Here is a 19,901-nt window from a genome sequence, read left to right as displayed (position 1 = left end):
TGTAAGAAAAACAAGATACCAGCTCAAATAACCAGCCCATATTAAGGAGGAACTGGTCAATGATGTTAGGGGAGTGCAAGACTTCCAACAAATCAGTGTTTTCATACTTGCAAGACATATTGACATGGCCTACTTTGTACTTCAATGAAGTCCCTAAGATTGACTAGAGTCCTTAGTTGCTGGTGATCTGTCCCTTGGGCCTTCAGTCTCTCCAGCTCTCCCTTCAGCTCCCAGAACCGGCAGTGCCCGCAATGTCCCATTGTTTAAGAAGACACATGTATGGTCTAAAGTTTGACAATCAACAGTTGAATGACCCACATGGTTTTTTGATCATACCTTTTCTGGAAAGGATTTTCTTTAGGCTTCCGATTGTCTGAAATGGCCCATAGTTAGGAATTACTCTTTAAATACACTCCGTTGTTTTGCATTTAAAGCCTGTTTTTTGTTTTCAGGTGGTGACAGTCTTTCTTAAAATACCTGTGGAAGTGTGGCCTAACTCCCACATCTTTGCTGACAAACCATGCAGGTTTTACTGCACTCCCCCACCAAGTTAGTAGGATTTAGGGTTCATTCACTGCATCTTTATCTTTTAATAAAAGTATTTAAAATTGCATTTTCACCACAGATGAAGTGCAACTATGAATAATTTGTGTAATATGAGACGTTGAGGCCTTCACAGGAGAGAAAAGTCACTTTCACCTTGCTTGCATACACACATCACAAAATACATGTTTATTATGTACACAAGCTGGCAAAAGCAGGTAGTTGTGGGGTCATCATTGCAGGTGCCCATGAATTCTGGATTTAGCTTGCACAAGTACACCGGATTGTTGTGGAAATGATAAATTAGGATACTTTTGGCCTTATTATACAGTTAAGTTTCTTCTGTGTCTAGCCACCAAATGTGTAAGGCCCTGTTACTGTGTTGATCATATTTTTGTTTGTGTTTTCATAACCTTTTCGGGTGAAAACATTTTGTTGCATTTTGTCTGTCTGATTACAAAATAACTGTTTCTCAAAAACAGACACAAACATTAAAGCCAAAGTTTTTGAAAATCCACACCCTGACTGAAGTTTTCTAATGGTAAAAACTAGGGATGTCCGATAATGGCTCTTTGCCGATATCCGATATTCCGATATTGTCCAACTCTTAATTACCGATACCGATATCAACCGATACCGATATCAACCGATACCGATATATACAGTCGTGGTATTAACACATTATGCCTAATTTGGACAACCAGGTATGGTGAAGATAAGGTCCTTTTTAAAAAATAAAATAAGATAAAATAAGATTAATAAATTAAAAAGATTTTTCTTAAATAAAAAAGAAAGTAAAACAATATAAAAACAGTTACATAGAAACTAGTAATTAATGAAAATGAGTCAAATTAACTGTTGAAAGTTAGTACTATTAGTGGACCAGCAGCACGCACAATCATGTGTGCTTACGGACTGTATCCCTTGCAGACTGTATTGATATATATTGATATATAATGTAGGAACCAGAATATTAATAACAGAAAGAAACAACCATTTTGTGTGAATGAGTGTGAATGAGTGTAAATTGGGGAGGGAGGTTTTTTGGGTTGGTGTACTAATTGTAAGTGTATCTTGTGTTTTTTATGTTGATTCAATAAAAAAATAAAATAAAATAAAAAACGATACCGATAATTTCCTATATTACATTTTAAAGCATTTATCGGCCAATAATATCGGCCTGCCGATATTATCGGACATCTCTAATAAAAACATATGTATGCATGTAGTAGAGAAAAGGCCAGAACGCACATTAAAATATGTGTTTTTAAAATATCCGTGTTTGTGTGGGCATAGCCTAATTTTCAACCAGTTGTGCATGTGTGCTTTGAGAAGACTCCAATGGTAAACTACAGAGTACTGCCTGCATGTGCTCATCAGAGTTTGGATTTATGACATTATCAATAGTTTCTTACTTACTTTTTACCAGTATTGGATGAGCCAAACAAAACATGAGGGAGGGCAGTCCAGAGGCGATTCTGTCACTGTTTATATTCACTCTAGTAACATGCACGCAAAGAAGTGTCTCCAAGTAACGATAACGATACATGTATTTGTAATATGATTTTTCTGAACGGAAGCTTCAGTTCGGCACAGAGGCATACTGATCTTCCACACGGTACACTTTAGGTGAGGGACAGGAAGTGTGCCTCACGTTCCGTGTGTAGTGTGTACTCGTCACACCCTCTTACATTGTTACAGTCTCTCGTTCAGACAAAAACAGGTGGATAAGAGTCTTATTCACTGTCATCATAAGACAGCAGTGTGCCGCCATTGTTCAGTAGAAATAGGAAACAGGGCTCCAACTGCAACAATTAATGCTACACTTCAGTCCATTGAAAATGTTACCTTACTAAAAATAAAGTAATCATTAAAATTGTTCAAACAGTTATGTTACACTCGTCTTCATTGTTACATTTTTCTAAAATGACAGGTTGTAAATCAGGGCTGTCCAAAGAGCGGCAATGGCACCATTGTTTTTTTATTGGCCTTCTGCATAATCCCAAAAGGATGTAATCATAAAAAATTAATTATTAGACATGAATTTACTCATTTATATCATTACACCAATGACATAAATCTGCCCGTGTTTTGTTCAGATAGCTTAGCGTATAATGACCTAAATTTTTTAGCATCTTGTTTGCACAAAATGTATTGTAGTGGCCTCCATTCATCCATCCATTTTCTACCGTTTATCCCTTTTGGGGTCGCGGGGGGTGTTGGAGCCTATCTCAATCGGGCGGAAGGCAGGGTACACCCTGGACAAATCGCCACCTCATCACAGGGCAGACTTAAATTTTTTCGTATGCGGCCCTATGTGGAAAAAGTTTAGACACCCCTGTTGTAAACTATTACAGTATATATTATTTAATATATATTTATTGATTTTAGAATTTAAATAATGGAGAATGAACTGCCAGCAGAAGGCAGTATGTCTAATGTTCCATTTAAAAAATTAATTAAAGCAGTAAATGCTTTGTTTTGCATTTTGTTTCTTTACTGTACCAAAAACTAACAGAACCAAAACATAGCCGAGATAAAAATCCGAACAGTGATTATGGCGTACAGTTACACCTTAGTCTCTACCAATGTGTGCTTTATTTTGTGACGAAATGACATAACCACCTACTTGCTTGGATTGTGTATTACATCATTTCTGGTGTTTCCTGCGGTCTTGTGTGCCGAGATTGTTCATAAAGTTTCCGTTTGCACATGCAACTCTTTTAAAATAGCGACTGAAAATGAAAGCTACACATTGGCGTAAAAACTAGGGCCTTATTTTAAATGGCATTTTCAATGTACGGGTATTTATACGTTTGTAGTTTCAGAGCTCTATCCTCTGAGTTTAGCCAGTTCAGTCTCATCCAAAATCAAGGTGATGTCCTCAAAATGTACCTTGTACCCATTGTTGACCTGCTACTAGATGATGATAAATGTCTATTCAGAATGAGACATTATTTAAATTTATCCCAGAGCTTGTGGTGTGCAAAGACAAAACATGTGTTCTTGTCCTTGAGGTGATATTTAAGGGTCAGAACCCTCATGGCCTCCTTGTGGATCCATGTTTACATTTAAACAAAAGGTTCAGCATTGCTGAGCCATTTCACACATGAGTGAACCGGCACACACACATCATACATCAGTGTGTTTTAACCACACAAGAATGTAATGTTAAAACAAAGTTGTATATATATCTCTGTGTTAGTGACTGCATGATGATTTCTTATGGCATTTGTGATCCAATGATCCTATATGATTGGTTATCTAACTGCCTTTTTGGACGATTTTTCCATGTTATTCACAATCCTTATGAGACACAATAACACATTAGTCTTTTTTAAGCATTCTAACTCGGAAATAAAAGTAAATAAATCAGCCAACAATTGAGCTAAAGGGAGCCATGATATCATTGCGTCTATTGCACCTAAACCCACTAAAAACCCTCTAAAAAGTTCCAACAATATAACATTTTTACATTTCCTGACCTGAATATTAACCAAGTATTAGCAATATTTTATTATAAGCACTAACGTTAAGGACCTACTTTTAGTGGGGCATTGATCACAGAGAGGTAACTAGTTTATACCTCTGTATTGACATCATTAGCTGGTGAGCTGCTGGATCACCTGTGAGCTGGTGAAAAATAATTCCAGATTATAAAGCATGCCTCTCACCTGGATAGTAGAAGATTGTGACCATAAACCGAGAAGTTTGTCAACTTTGACAGCCAATTTAGCCTTGTAGATGGCGAGAAAGACACAAAAAGACAAATCCATCTTCTTATTTAACACTTTGTGAGGATTAGGATTATTTCTTCATCTAAACGGGAATATATTAAACATTCCATCAGTCACCATCCCAGTGAGAGAAAACACTGTACAGTAAGTGTGTGTTTTATTATGTTTGTTGTCTCTCATGAAGTCTCCCATGACAGTAGTAGTTGTTGTTGAAGGAAATAGCTAAGGTTGTGATTCGTTTGTAAAAAGAATACACCTAAGTATGCTTAAATTAAATAAGAAAAGACGTACATATTACATGTCATCATGAATATGCCTGTTACTACAGTACATTTTACTATACTTACAGCGTCTATACATACATATATGTATTATATATATATATATATATATATATATATATATATATATATATATATATGTATATATACATATACATATACATATACATATACATATACATATACATATATATATATACATATATGTATTGCGATGAGGTGGCGACTTTTCTAGGGTTTACCCCGGCTTCCACCCAAATGCAGCTGGGAAAGGCTCCAACCACCGCCGCGACCCCGAGAGGGAGAAACAATAGAAAATGGATGGATATATCCATCCATCCATTTTCTACCGCTTATTCCCATATACTGTATATATATGTACAGTCGTGGTCAAAAGTTTACATACTTGTATGGGTTAAATGGGTTATACTTGTATAGCGCTTTTCTACCTTCAAGGTACTCAAAGCGCTTTGACACTATTTCCACATTCACACACTGATGGCAGGACCTGCCATGCAAGGCCCAAACCACGACCCATCAGGAGCAAGGGTGAAATGTCTTGCTCAAGGACACAGGGATTGTGACGATGTTGGTAGAAGGTGGGCATTGAACCAGTAACCCTCAGGTTGCTGGCACGGCCACTCTCCCAACTGCGCCACGCTGTCCCGTTGTAAAGAGCATAATGTCATGGCTGTCTTGAGTTTCCAATAATTTCTACAACTCTTATTTTTTTGTGATAGAGTGATTGGAACACATACTTGTTGGTCACAAAAAACCTTCATGAAGTTTGTTTCTTTTATGAATTTATTATGGGTCTACTGAAAATGTGACCAAATCTGCTGGGTCAAAAGTATACATACAGCAATGTTAATATTTGGTTACATGTCCCATGGCAAGTTTCACTGCAATAAGGCACTTTTGGTAGCCATCCACAAGCTTCTGGCAAGCTTCTGGTTGAATTTTCGACCACTCCTCTTGACAAAATTGGTGCAGTTCAGCTAAATTTGTTGGTTTTCTGACATGGACTTGTTTCTTCAGCATTGTCCACACGTTTAAGTCAGGACTTTGGGAAGGCCATTCTAAAACCTTAATTCTAGCCTGATTTAGCCATTCCTTTACCACTTTTGACGTGTGTTTGTGGTCATTGTCCTGTTGGAACACCCAACTGCGCCCAAGACCCAACCTCCGGGCTGATGATTTTAGGTTGTCTTGAAGAATTTGGAGGTAATACTCCTTTTTCATTGTCCCATTTACTCTCCGTAAAGCACCAGTTCTATTGGCAGCAAAACAGGCCCAGAGCATAATACTCCCACCACCATGCTTGACGGTATGAATGGTGTTCCTGGGATTAAAGTCCTCACCTTTTTTCCTACAAACATATTGCTGGATATTGTGGCCAAACAGCTCAATTTTCGTTTCATCTGACCACAGAACTTTCCTCCAGAAGGTCTTATCTTTTTCCATGTGATTCCACATCAGGACAAGAAAAAACTTAACCCAATGGGAACAACAATAAACCTTGGTGTTAATAACTGTGTGTTAATAACTTGTCGCATAAATAGGGGTAATGTTGTTGAAGTAATTATCTCTCACTCTGTCTCTCTGATTTCTTGTTCTTAAAGGAGATCCACAGAATCCAATAGCGTTTAGGCATCAGAAATTGCATTATTATAGATTTTTTAAAAAGCACCTCAGGAAGACTGCTGTCCCCTCTCAACTGTTATGTAAACCTACCAATCTGGTGCTTCTACTAAACCTAAACAAAAGCCTATTCAGAATAGAAATTACCTCAATAACCAATGTCAGTCTGTGCCCTTTGGATTAAAGATGCTAAACATTTTATAAAAACATCCAACCACTTCCAGTGAAGGAGAACTGCATTTTTGGGGGAATTTTGCCTATTGTTTTTGGGTGTTTTTTGCATTCTAAGTATTAAATAAATCAAAAGTCCGCTTACAATGGAGCCTATGGGAACTGCTCAATTCTGCATATAAAGCCCATAAAAAATATCCAAACACCTCCATAAAGGTTTAATAGACATGAAGTAAGTATATATGTAATGTAGTGACGGGCACGTTTACAATAACATTTAATATTTACGTATTTTGGTCGTTTTAAGAGTATTCATTTTAAAAACGCATCATGATGGGGTTTTTTTCATCACTGCAGACTTCATAATAAAACATCACTTATTGTACAAGGTCTTCTGTCATTAGGATGCTGACTGCTACGATGTTCATATATTCTCATTTAAATGGCTGTGAAAGTGTCCCAACTTGTCGGATCACATCCTCAGCCATCTACTTTCCAGGTGAGAGGCATGGTTTATGATCTACAATAAACTTCCAAGGTGCAGGGAAGCAGGGAAGACCACTCGATGATGTAAACATAGGCACAGATAGTGACCACGTCACCGCTATAAATAGTCTGTCTGCGTTAACGCTTATAATAACAATATCACTAATATGTGGTTGATTGATTGTTTGATTGAAACTTTTATTAGTAGATTGCACAGTGAAGTACATATTCCGTACAATTGACCACCAAATGGTAACACCCGAATAAGTTTTTCAACTTGTTTAAGTCGGGGTCCACTTAAATTGATTCATGATACAGATATATACTATTAGATATATACTATCATCATAATACAGTCATCACACAAGATAATCATCAGAGTATATACATTGAATTATTTACATTATTTACAATCCGGGGTGTGGGATGTGGAGGGGGCGGGAGTGGTTAGGTTTGGTTGTTATCATCACTTCAGTCATCAACAATTGAGAACAGAGAAATGGACATTGAAACAGTGTAGGTCTGACTTGGTAGGATATGTACAGCAATTAGTGGACATAGCGAGAGAGAGAGAGAGAGAGATCAGAAAGCATAAGAAAAAGTATCTACATTTGATTATTTACATTTGATTATTTACAATCCAGGGAGGGTGTTAGTTTAGGGTTGAAGTTGCCTGGAGGTGTACTTTTATTGCGGTTTGCTAGGGTACCAAGAGGTGCATGCGTAATCGAAAAAGGGTTGAACGAGAGTTCCCGCTAGAATCCTCATGGTTAATATCCAAGTCACAAAATGTAAATGGTGTATTTTTGGTGCTTTTTGAATGGTTATTTATTGGATTTTATGAGCAGAATAGAGAACCTCCCATTGGCTCCGCTGTAAGATGACTTTTATTTACCTTTATTTAATATTTAGAAAGCATTAAAACAAAACCATTCGTCCTCATGTTTTTCATAATGATTGGGAACAATGGGCAAAATTCCCCCAAAAAAGTGCAGTCCCCTTTGAGGTTTTATATATACAGTATATAAGCTAAACTTCCATAAAGTTGTATACCTTGATTGAGGTGTTTTTAGAGCGCCCTAGGCGCCATTGCTAGCTGACATTTGCCAGTGTTTATTTATGAGTTAGAATGCATGAAAAAAAAACATGTGTTCTTGTCTTACGTAAGGATTGTGAATGACCTGCAAAATTCCCCCCAAAAAGTGCAGTTCCTCTTTAACCAAAACTTGGGTTGTCTTGAAATTGTGACGTCACTTTTACGCACGGCTTCTGCGCATGCTGATTGGCGCACGCTGCTCCGCCTTCTCGACTAGGTAAACCTTGGAATTTTCAGGGGGGCGGAGCTTCGAGGAAATAGTTTATATTGGGACGCTTTTCAACAATTCGCGCTGGGTACCTGCGCTACTGCTCCAGTTGGTCAACAACACGGAAGGGTTCCGTTGAATTAACTACCGAAAGGTGTCGGCTGAGCAGGAAAATAAGTTGAAATGCCTCCAAAGAGCGACGACGGCGGTTGGAAGAAGTTTCTGTGGGATTCGGAGAAAGGAGAGCTGCTCGGTCGAACCGGGGGCAGTTGGTGTAAGTATGGCACGCGCGTGCTCGCGTCCCGCCGTTCGCCTCGTGCTTCTTGACACCTGTTTGATTTGACTGTGCTGCGTTCACGTACCATGCGGCGTTGCCAGCACGTCGCCTTTATGTAGGCATTTTGGTTCAAATAAAACTCCATATTACGGTTACTTTACGTGTATCGGGTTATGTACGGGTTAAAAATGCATCACAGTCCAAGGTGAGTCAAGGTGGCGTGGCCATGCATGGAATTAGAGAGGGGAGGGGGACTATCGATCCGTGTCGGGTTCCTCTTATCATATGTCAGTGTATTCTCCACAATACAGCTGATAAACCGCCTTCGACCTTCTAGCGTTTCTTGCGTGGCGCTAGTGCGCATGTCCTTGCAGTTTCTCTCCAATGTCACAAACCATGCGCCGCATAGATCCGTTTGCACACATCTGTATCCATTTGATATATCTTTATCCATACATATGTATCCATATATCTGTGTCGCTCATGTTTGACTTTCTGTGGTCGTATGAAAACGCTGATGCATCCTTTTAAGACGGGCACACACCAGGGGAAAACACAAATAAAATTTTTCCCAAACCTTACCTGTGAGGATGTACTATATATAGTGCAGTGGTCTCCAACCTTTTTTTGCACCACGTACCGGTTTATTGTAGGCATTATTTCCAGGGACCGGCTGCACCTGTGCCAAATAAATACCGGTACTGCAAAAAATAAGTGCTTGAAAAATACAACTCACTATAACACTGAATTAGTGGGAGCCCTGGGCTGGTTTCTTTGCAATGAGATGCAGACACAATCTGTCACATTTATATTTTATATGTTCATTAAGTTATAACAAATGGCAACTTCCTATGAGGAGTTTTATTGATTATTGGTGTGTTTAGTGGGACAGGCGAAAGTTAAGGCAGTTGTTTATAAATTATGTAATGTTTCTCTGCGGTCCGGTAGCAAATGCGTCACCGACTGGTACTGGTCCCAAGCCCTGGAACAGTGGTTGGGGACCACTGCTATAGTACACACTGCACCAATAGATACACTTGAGCACTAATGTTATCCAACAAACTGAACTGCTACTTGAAAGTAAATATGATAAGATCCTACTTTACTACAATGGTGTAATGCTGAAAATGGCCATGCATGGTAATATATACATATTTTTTAAATGAATATCTGAGGTTGTTTTAGTCTTATCATTGTGAAAGCTTGATCAGTAATCTAAGGAGTAATGTGTGATTTATTAATGGAGTCTGACTGCCTTGCCCTCTTTGACATTGCTTCCTGCAGCTTTAATGACTGCACAGTGCATGTAGCTCTCTATAGCGGCAGTGTGACCTCCAGATTTCGTTCATTTTACATCTCGATAAATTATATATACATATATATTTTCCCCAGCACGTTTACCTACTGCACTACAGTGTCCACATGCTTTGAGTCAATTAGAATCATAGCCCCCTCCTGGTTTGCATTACAATACCTGTTTTAATACTCAGATTTCACAGTTGAATTGCACTAACAGTGGGCACCACTGTCATAGTTGTCCTCAAAGGAGTGTTCAGCCTGGCCAGCATTAAACCAATGGCGTTCAGGATGGGACAGTATGCTCTTGTTTGAGTTTTTTGTTTTATCTTTTATTATTCACCTTAAAAATTGCTTGATTTGCTCTTCTATTTTCCCGGTACAAGCTCACATGTTTTTGTTTTAATGTAGTGCATTAATACATGTTCAAAAAAACTTTTTTTTAATACATGTACAAAAAAAAAACATTTTTTTGTACATTTATTAATGCACTACATTAAAACAAAAACATGTGAGCTTGTACCGGGAAAATAGAAGAGCAACTCAAGCAAGATCAACTATTTTTAAGGTGAATAGCTTGTATGCACCAAAACCGCATACAAGCGATCCACATACGCGACGACGCAATCATGGCGGATATCATTGCTCCGAAATCAGGTTTTATTTGGCTGATATCCCAATTGCATTTTGAAGTCTGCACTTCTGCACTGAGTTGAAACGGGGGTCTGTGTGGTGTGTCATAGAGCATGAATATGACTCTTTAATATGTCAAGTACCGTGACTAATTAAAGAGCTGGACTGGGTTGATATGAGGTACCAAGAAGAATTGAATCCCTATTTTTTATTTTGTCAGTTTGTATTTATGGCAGGTGAGGCATTGATGACTGTATTTTTTTTGTGTAGCTTTTTTATCATTTAAATTCATATACTTTAATCCAGAGGTTCTTAACCTTTTTGACCTCGGGGCTCAACTTTTCTACTACAGAGAGACCCGGGGCACACTCAAATATTAACACTTAATTAGTAATCTTACTCTTGATTTTCACCATATTCAATAATTATATCTAACCTACTTACAGTTTACAACCTTGTCAAATGATATGTGATATGCATGTGTTAATCACAAAGATTATTTATTTAACACACAAACCTTAAGCGTAGGTAAAGCTGATTACAATAATAAATAATAATCACATATACTGCACAAGAAGGGACTCAAATAACTGACAAAAAATACATTTACATGCAATTATGTTGTGCTAAAATAAACTAAATTAATAATGAATATGTTTCTTAACTAAACTGTCAGATTTAGATTAGATAGATTTATTGGTCCCCGTGGGGAAATTCATTTTCACTGCCGTACATTTAAACAATAGACATTACACATCACAAAACAAAAATAACAAAAATACATCGTACATGAAAAAACACATTTATGCCAGTAAAACTAAAGTGCAAATGAAAATACATCTTCCACACTTAAGTCATAATTTTTGCGCTCAAGAAACTTCTCTATGAATTTAGCTCCAGACTTCTTTTGTCTGTTTAATATTGTCATTTAGGCCAAAAGTGGTGGAAAAGTGTAGTACAGCTGAGTACCGCTGCGGCCCGTACTCAAGTAATTACATTACCTGGTTAAAAAAGGCTAAATTAAATAAATAAATAAATAAAACAGTGACACACCTGAGGAACAGATTTTTTTTTGACTGCCCTCTAGGAGGCGCTCTCAGCCCAAAATGCGTCCCTGCCCTATATTTGAGAAACACTGCTCTAATCAATGTAAATACGGGTTGTGGTCTGATTAACAAGAAAAAGGGAATCATTCACTTTCATAAAAATGTTATTAAATACTTCTTTGTCCCATTTATTTACTTAAGTTGAAATTAAATACATTATGGGGTCACACCCTTTTCTACTGTACATGTGTATATCCTTTTCCAGGAAAACCTAGTTTGTTGTAAAAATATGATCACCTTCTGTTTTGTCTTGAGTGCCAAGTTTGGAAAAGTTTTTTTGATCAATCAACAATCCTCCATATTGACAACCAGCATTCAGCAGAGCATTAAAAATGTATTTGCATCTGACTTGTTAAATAAATAAAAAAATGTTGGTTTCACATCTGATAATAGAAAGTAGCTATATGCATCTGCAAGCTCACGTACGCCAAGGGCAGGATGATATTGACCAAAACTGATACCGTGGTATTTTTAGTTTGGGAAGGGAGCCAAAGAGGATGCCCTGTGCTTCGCCCGTCAGGTGCAGAGAAGAGCAGCTGTAACAAAGGCACATCCAAAGATAGTGGTATTGTCTCAAATATATAACACTTTTAAAAGTATACCGGTATTATACTTAATACTAGTATATCGCGCAGCCCTACGTACGACTCAGAGTACTATAGCGCATCTTGGTATGCTTTTTCTGTATTTGTGGTCTGATTAGCAATAATTATGTCCCACTTACATTAAATGCATTACGCAGTCTGTCGATTCTACGGTGTAGAAAGTAGGGTTGTCCAGATATCAATATTTTGGTAGCGGTACCAAAATGTTTTTCAATACTTTTCTAAATAAAGGGGACCGACCATAAAAAATGGCATTATTGGCTTTATTTGAACAAAAAAATCTTATGGTACATCAAACATATGTTTGTTATTGCAATCGAAGAACAATTTTAGCCTTAAATAAAAGCAAACAACGGCTCCTAATTTGTCTGCTGATGTATGCAGTAACATATTGTGTAATTTCTCATTCTATTATTTTGTCAAAATTATAAAGGACAAGCTGTAAAAATGTGTTATTAATCCATCCATCCATCCATTTTCTACCACGTGTTCCTTTTGGGGTCGCGGGGGGGTGCTGGAGCCTATATTCATTTACTGTTAATATCTGCTTATTTTTTGTTTCAACATGTTCTATCTACAATTCTGTTAAAATGTAATAATCACTTATTCTTCTGTTGTTTGGATACTTTACATTAGTTTTGGATGATACAAACAAATTTAGGTACCAAGTAGTTATAGGATCATACAATGGTCATATTTAAAGTTCTCATGTGTCCAGGGACATATTTACTGAGTTTATAAACGTAGTATGAATTTTTTTAAAGGAAAAAAGATTTTGTGACATTAAAATATAGATGTAATCATTGTAGTATCGACTAGATACGCTATTGTACTTATCATTACAGTGGATGTCAGGTGTAGATCCACCCATGGCATTTGTTTACATTCAGGCGTGATAGCTTTTGTTTGCGGTGATGCCGGTGAGCAGTTGTATCCTCCTATGGTGTGTAGTGAAGCATGTTTACCTATTCCTCGTCCTGCAGGAATGATACTTGTAAGAAACTGACTTTATTTGTCGCCATGGAGACGAGGATTAGCGATTTAGAAGTAACTACAACACTGCCGACTGCAGATGGATGTTCGCTGCTAGCTAGCTAGCCATGTCTTAAAGCACGCCTTCCTGAGGGAGTTTCAGTGTTATAGCTTCACCTTTATCGTCAGTTTTTAGGCCAAAATGCGTCCATTCTCCCTTTTCTGTCTACACACTGTATCTGCTTGTAAGTACTCTGTGATTGTGCGCTGCCGAACACGCTTCCTTGATCGTAAACCCAGCAATGTCATCACGGGACGGAGCACCGTCATGTCCGTTAAAAAAATAAAAAATAAAAAAAATTGGGAACCGGTACTTTTCAAACAGAGTATAGAACCGTTTTTGATTCATTAGTACTGCGATACTATGCTAGTACCGGTATACCGTACAACCCTAGTAGAAAGGAATAGTGTTAAAATATGTATGCAAACATTATCTTGGCGACAGCTCACAAACCAAACAGCCAGTCAGCCACACCTTCAGCTTCAGCCTTAGCTAAGTACTCATGCACTCTAGCTTGCTTGCGCACTAAATCTGAGAAATATTCCTCATGTGCACTCAAAACTAAGCACAGGGCACTTAAACAGCTAAGTTTGCTTGTGGACTAAGCAGACAGGAAAGCCTATTGGCGGCAGACCCATGTAACCTCAAATCAGGTTTCTGCCGTGCAGTTGATCAGGAAATGTGCAAATTTAAGTATTTTTACTTAAATGGGACCTATTTTGCCAAACCTTTTCTTACCCATTAGTACCTGTTTTTGTGTATTTAGGATCTTTTGCCAAACGAGCCGTTTGGAATTTGTTCAATTTGTGATGGTTTTCCCGCTATGACGTCAGCGGAAATCTCTCTACTGTATATGGTAAACATTTTCCGAAGTGCCTTGCGTGAGTCTGCTATTGTAGTCTGACGTTGTAGCTTCTTTTTCTCTATCCACTTGCTGTGGGTCAGACTGGCTCGCACATGCAAGTGCTTCGTCCGCTATTGCTTTTTAAGTAACCTATGGTTCGGACATATCTGTCAATAGACTCGCTATGGAAGCGCTAGAAACTACAACATGGATGACAAGAGAAAAGTCAAAGTGGAGGCATGTAAATAAGACCGCCCACAAAACGGTGCATCCTTATGAGACGGTCAGAAAGCGGCGTTAAAACAGTTGTGTATAACAATCTATGGAATATTTTTACCCCCAAAAAAACACCATTACATATTCTGTAGACCACAAGAAAGGCTTTTAAATGTCGGAAAAAAAACATCTGACCTCTTTAATAAAATGTAAAAAAATATATATTGTAATCATACAGCAAATGCATTTAGAACAGTTTAATGGACAAATGTTAATATGGATTTAATGTTTTTATTATTCATTTATTTTTCATCATGATAACCCCTGACCGCACATCTCTGCAGCAATGGTACCAATGATGTACAGTTCTAATTACTTCTTGCATCTTGCAGCAGAGAATAAAATTAAATCCGACCAAACTAGTTTTCTGCCAAAATGAGCTGCTGTAGAATTTGAAAGAAATTGCAAAAAGTCTAACCTCGCTGCCCCATCTCTTCCTGCAGTCAAGATCACGCTCTTCTACATCGTCTTCTATGGCTGCTTGGCTGGCATCTTCATTGGCACTATCCAGGCCATGTTACTCACACTGAGCAACTACAAGCCCACATGGCAAGACCGGGTCGCACCTCCAGGTAAGTGCTGAGCAACCGCATTCTATGTGTTCAGGACCGCTAGCTTTTGCATGTTTTCTCTGAATCACAACAGATCAGAATCAGATGTTTTTCACTCAGAGTAATGGATGTGCAGTTAGGTCATTAATAACAAGGTCATGTTATGTGGGAGTGTGTAAAAAGATAGTTGCATGACAGATGAAGTAGGCCGAGGAAAGTTAGTGTGCCACCCTCTCACCAAAGAGCTGATTTAGCACTTAACAAATTAAACAAGTCAGAAGGAGGTACATAGAGTTGCAAGTTGTTCATGACAAGAATAACAATATTTTTTGCTAATAAATGTGTATTTTCATGTGTGTGTAGGTCTCTCGCACACTCCGCGATCTGACAAATCCGAAGTTACCTTTAACCCCGGAAAGTTGGAAACCTACCTCTCTTACACCACGGCCCTGAAGAACTTCCTGGCTAAGTATGACGACGAAAACCAGAGCGACCAGATGAAGTTTGAAGACTGCGGCAGTACGTACACACATGCACATAAGACAAATGCCAAGCTAGGAAAGGGCTATTCATCAAAATTGTTCTAGGGGACACATTTCTAGAAAGCTAAGGCTCTGGGGGCAGGACTTCTTCCTTCTCTATTATTACTATTTTGAGAACCAGCATTCTCTGTAGTGGACATTTATTGTCTGGAGTTAAACCTTTCAGAAACAATATCCCTGTTACGTAAAATACAAGTGCCAAGTGCAATGGACGCTGGACTTTTGGAGGTTGAAATGTTAATGCAAGGGTCAACAAATTTGTTTATATTTGTCCAAGTTCCTCTATACCGGGGGTCTCAAACTCAAATTAGCCCGAGTCTGGGGCAGGTTGGGCCACATCAGGTATTTCACAAAAAAAGTTCCAACCTTTTCAAATGTCTTTATTTTTATTTTTACCACAAAATAAATTAAAATAATTTATAATAAAATAAATAAATACATGTTTGGGGTTGTGGAATATATTTTAATTCCACTTAGTGTCACTGCTGTGTTTAGCCGACGCACAGAGTACACCTCGATGAACAAAGAACGTCATTTCCACAATGTGCGTCATTCTTATACTTTTTCCTTTGTTTTTGCGCTTGATATTCATGTCTTTCATGATGACATAAACGCCATGGCATTTCTAGCTGGTACAAAGTACAGTGATAGCTAGTACAAAAAAGCGACTGCTCGCGGAGTGTTATCCACTGTGCTGTTGGGAAAAGAAGCGTAAATAAGACGGTGCTGCTGTTGTTGTTGTAAACGTAGTCCTAGAAACAAAAACAAAAAATGACATCAAATAGAACTATATATGGAGTGTTCATCGTGTGAGACAATGCAAATAACGCAATCCAAAAACAAAATAATGACCCACAAATAACGATAAGACCCTATAATTGATCCGGGTTATCGAGGACTGTTATTGGCGACGGAATGGTGTCACTATGTGACTACAGACTATATTAGGCTACATCATTTTGATTCATTTTGTCAGAGAGAGATGTATATAGGTATAATATCCCGCTGGGCAGAAAATTCTAAAACATATTTTTGGGAAGTGTTGTGAACGCAGTGCACTGGGACAAATATCCGCGTGTGCCCAATAGAAACGAGGCAGCCAGCCACGCATGGAAGAGAAAACTCCATTCCAACGCTGCTGTAACTTTTAATCATTGAGAAATGTTTCTCTGCTTGCATCAAGCCCGGTCGATGTCCTGCCCTCAAGAGCCATATGACCCACCGTGATTGGTAGGTTCGTTAAGCTTCACACACAACACAGTGCAGTGCCATTCATTTAAAACTTGTGGGCCGCACTAACACTAAACTTTCATATTAAGGTGGGGGCCACAAAATATTGTCTATTGGGCTGCAGTTAGCCCGCGGGCTGAGAGTTTGAGACCCCTGCTCTATATGCTCTATTGTGCCCTGGGCTAGGACCTTGTTGACTATGCTTGTCACATCTTTAGCTGAGCCGGCAGCGTTCAAGAACCGAGGCGACTTGGAGAGCGACACAGGTGTAAGAAGGGCGTGCCGCTTCTCAAAGGACCTCCTCGGGGAATGCTCCGGCAAGGACGAATACTTTGGCTTCAAGGAGGGCAAACCTTGCCTGATTGTGAAGCTCAATCGGATCGTTAACTTCTATCCAAGGGTGAGCGATCATGTTTTTGTTTTTGAGATGATGCATGCACTGACAAAGGATGCAATGATAAATGGTATTACTGATAACCGCCGTAGAACTCCAGACAGTTAGCTGTTTTAAATTAAAATGATCAAAAAATTGTTATTGATAATCGCAATTTAATAGACTAGCGGACTGATTGCTGTTATATGTATGTATGTATCATTGACGTGCTGTCAGGGGAGGCAGGTGAGGCAGGGCCTCACGTGCCATCATGGAAAGAAGAAAAAAATTTAATTGTTATATGTATCCAGTGATTATACTATAAAGTTATTTTCCATTTAACTTCACCAGTTTTAGATTATTTTTATTCAAAATCGCTGAATTTTCACATTTGCCGTTCAAATACTGAGAAGAGACTTGAGGTGATTAGCAGCCAGTTGAGCCTCACCATGGATTGCGCAATGACTCGGCTAACTGCTGGCCTGCTGTGCAGTGAGACCATATTGCTATATGAATTATATTATACATTTCCATAGTTTAGTTAGCTGAGGTATATAATGTATTTTATTTTATATAATGTGTATTTTGTCAACAACTGTATGTGTGTAACGTATTTCTTGTGCTGAGCAATCATAAAACGGCTGCAAAGACGCACTGGCTGAGGCTCGCAGTAATCCTGCCTCATGGTGGTAGAGGGCGCTAGGGACCCCAGAGATAATTTCTGCGACCACTTGGCTGCAGAAGAAGTGACAACAAGCAGCAACAGTTAGCGATCGTTTATTTATTCCTCTCGCCTGGACTTTTAACATGGAGGACAGTATCTAAAATAAAACAGTTTTCTAAACTGGACTTTCAATCGAAGCAGGAGTAATAATTAAAGGAAGATCTCCATCGAGACAGAGATACTTTTAAAACTGAAGAAAGATAAGACTTCTATAAAAAAGTTATCGATGCTTCTGGTCAGAAGGAGCGGCGCATGGACTTAATTTATAAGTAAAGGTAAGACCATAATAACGTTGTTTTTTTTTTTTTATTAAATGTGCTTTTTTTGTGTGCTACAGTTTGTATGTGTAAAGTTAAAGTACCAATGATTGTCACACACACTAGGTGTGGTGAAATGTGTCCTCTGCATTTGACCCATCCCCTTGATCACCCCCTGGGAGGTGAGGGGAGCAGTGGCCAGCAGTGGCCAGCAGTGGCCAGCAGTGGCCAGCAGCGGCGCCGCGCACGGGAATCATTTTTGGTGATTTAACCCCCAATTCCAACCCTTGATGCTGAGTGCCAAGCAGGGAAGATTGCTGGTATGAGCTTTTAAACATAACCCGTTAACTGCTGCCAATCAAATAGTGAATAAGATACTCTTTAGGGTTCATATGTTTGTAAATCTGACTGTGATGAAGTCAGTGCCTCACCAGCCATGAACCTCACCGCACGTCACTGGTATGTATGTATGTATGTATGTACAGTATGTATACATACATACATACTAGGGATGTCCTGATCCAGGTTTTTGCACTTCCGATCCGATACCGATATTGTTTTTGCATTTCCGATCCGATACCGATACTGACCGATACCGATACTGGCCTATCCGAGCATGTATTAAAGTTTAAAGTTATTTAGCTTACTTAGTTGTCAGAATCATGTTGAAAAGGGTTTTAGTACTCTTGATAACAACTAGCCATCTGAATTAGGGGAGTTACACAATGGTTGGTAACAAGAAACTGACCTGTTTATTCAAGGATAAACACAAAATAGACAAAATTATACATGACAAACAGAAATGGCATCATTGAACTAGGGCTGGGCGATATGGCCTTTTTTTAATATTGCGATATTTTAAGGCGATACACAATATATATCTCGATATTTTGCCTTAGCCTTGAATGAACACTTGATGCATATAATCACAGCAGTATGATGATTCTATGTGTTTTGATTGATTGATTGAGACTTTTATTAGTAGGTTCCACAGTGAAGTACATATTCCGTACAATTGACCACTAAATGGTAACACCCGAATAAGTTTTTCAACTTGATTCATGATACAGATATATACTATCATCATAATACAGTCATCACACAAGATAATCACATTGAATTATTTACATTATTTATAATCCAGGGTGTGGAGGGGGGCGCCGGATGTAGCCAAAAGAGTTTGATATGAGAATAAATCTAAAGTTAAAATATAGGGTAGAAATGCACCCATTTGCAGGAAATGTAGTCTTGATGTTCAAAATTTTCTTTCAAGGCTTGCATGTCTACATTAAAACATTCTTCTTCATACTGCATTAATATATGCTTCTTTTGAACTTTCATGCAGAGAAGGAAATCACAACTAAAAGAATCACACATTTTTTCATACGGTGTTGATCTGGAAATTTTTGCCTCGGCATTTTGATGGTGTGGACGTGTGGCACCGAATGGAGATAAGCGTCTCGACAGACGTCACAATATTTGAACAATGATGACGAAAACTGTTTTCTCTGTCGTGTCCGTGTGTCGAAAATTGTTATGCGCTTATTTTTTTATTTGATTTTGTGCGTGGCATAGATTTGCTATGCGCAGAGGACGCTTAAACAGTGCGCAATTGCACAGGCGAGCACCTTAGAGGGAGCGTTGCTCGCACGGCTGCGCTAGCATCACAGCTAACGTTAGCCATGCTGCTACCTCTCTGCTCGGGGAGGACGTATACGTATGTGACGTATGACGTGACAGTATGTGACGTGTGTAAGAAGGTGCGCTTGCTGTCTGTGAGAGGGACACACAGGAAAGAGTGAGAAGAGCCTGTCGTGTAATGCCAGCAGCTAAAAGCAGCTGCGTGAGAATTCACAGACCTGTGGATGTGTTGAAGGTGTGCTGGAAAATGCGAAACGGAAATTACGGAGCAGCAGAAAAGTGGAATGTATTATTTAAATCGGTGCGTTGGAAAACACGGACCGGAGTTTTTTTTTAAACTGGATCTGGAT

General features: G+C 38.7%; 1 protein-coding gene across 1 annotated transcript in view; it reads left to right on the top strand.

Annotated features, from left to right (window-relative positions):
* Positions 1–8,233: 8,233 nt before the first annotated feature.
* LOC133617607 (sodium/potassium-transporting ATPase subunit beta-233-like) overlaps positions 8,234–19,901 on the top strand; it is an 18,069-nt gene continuing 6,401 nt past the window's right edge. Inside the window, exons 1-4 of the mRNA XM_061977689.1 lie at positions 8,234–8,437; positions 14,677–14,805; positions 15,148–15,303; positions 16,775–16,956. Of these exons, the coding sequence (XP_061833673.1) occupies positions 8,347–8,437; positions 14,677–14,805; positions 15,148–15,303; positions 16,775–16,956 (558 nt within the window). The 5' untranslated portion in view covers positions 8,234–8,346. The remainder of the gene's footprint in view (positions 8,438–14,676; positions 14,806–15,147; positions 15,304–16,774; positions 16,957–19,901) is intronic.

The sequence above is a fragment of the Nerophis lumbriciformis genome, linkage group LG01, assembly GCF_033978685.3.
Source record: "Nerophis lumbriciformis linkage group LG01, RoL_Nlum_v2.1, whole genome shotgun sequence".
In the NCBI taxonomy this organism is placed as follows: Eukaryota; Metazoa; Chordata; class Actinopteri; order Syngnathiformes; family Syngnathidae; genus Nerophis; species Nerophis lumbriciformis.
The sequence above is the reverse complement of the archived record's forward strand: the minus strand, read 5'-3'. Positions and strand labels throughout refer to the sequence as shown.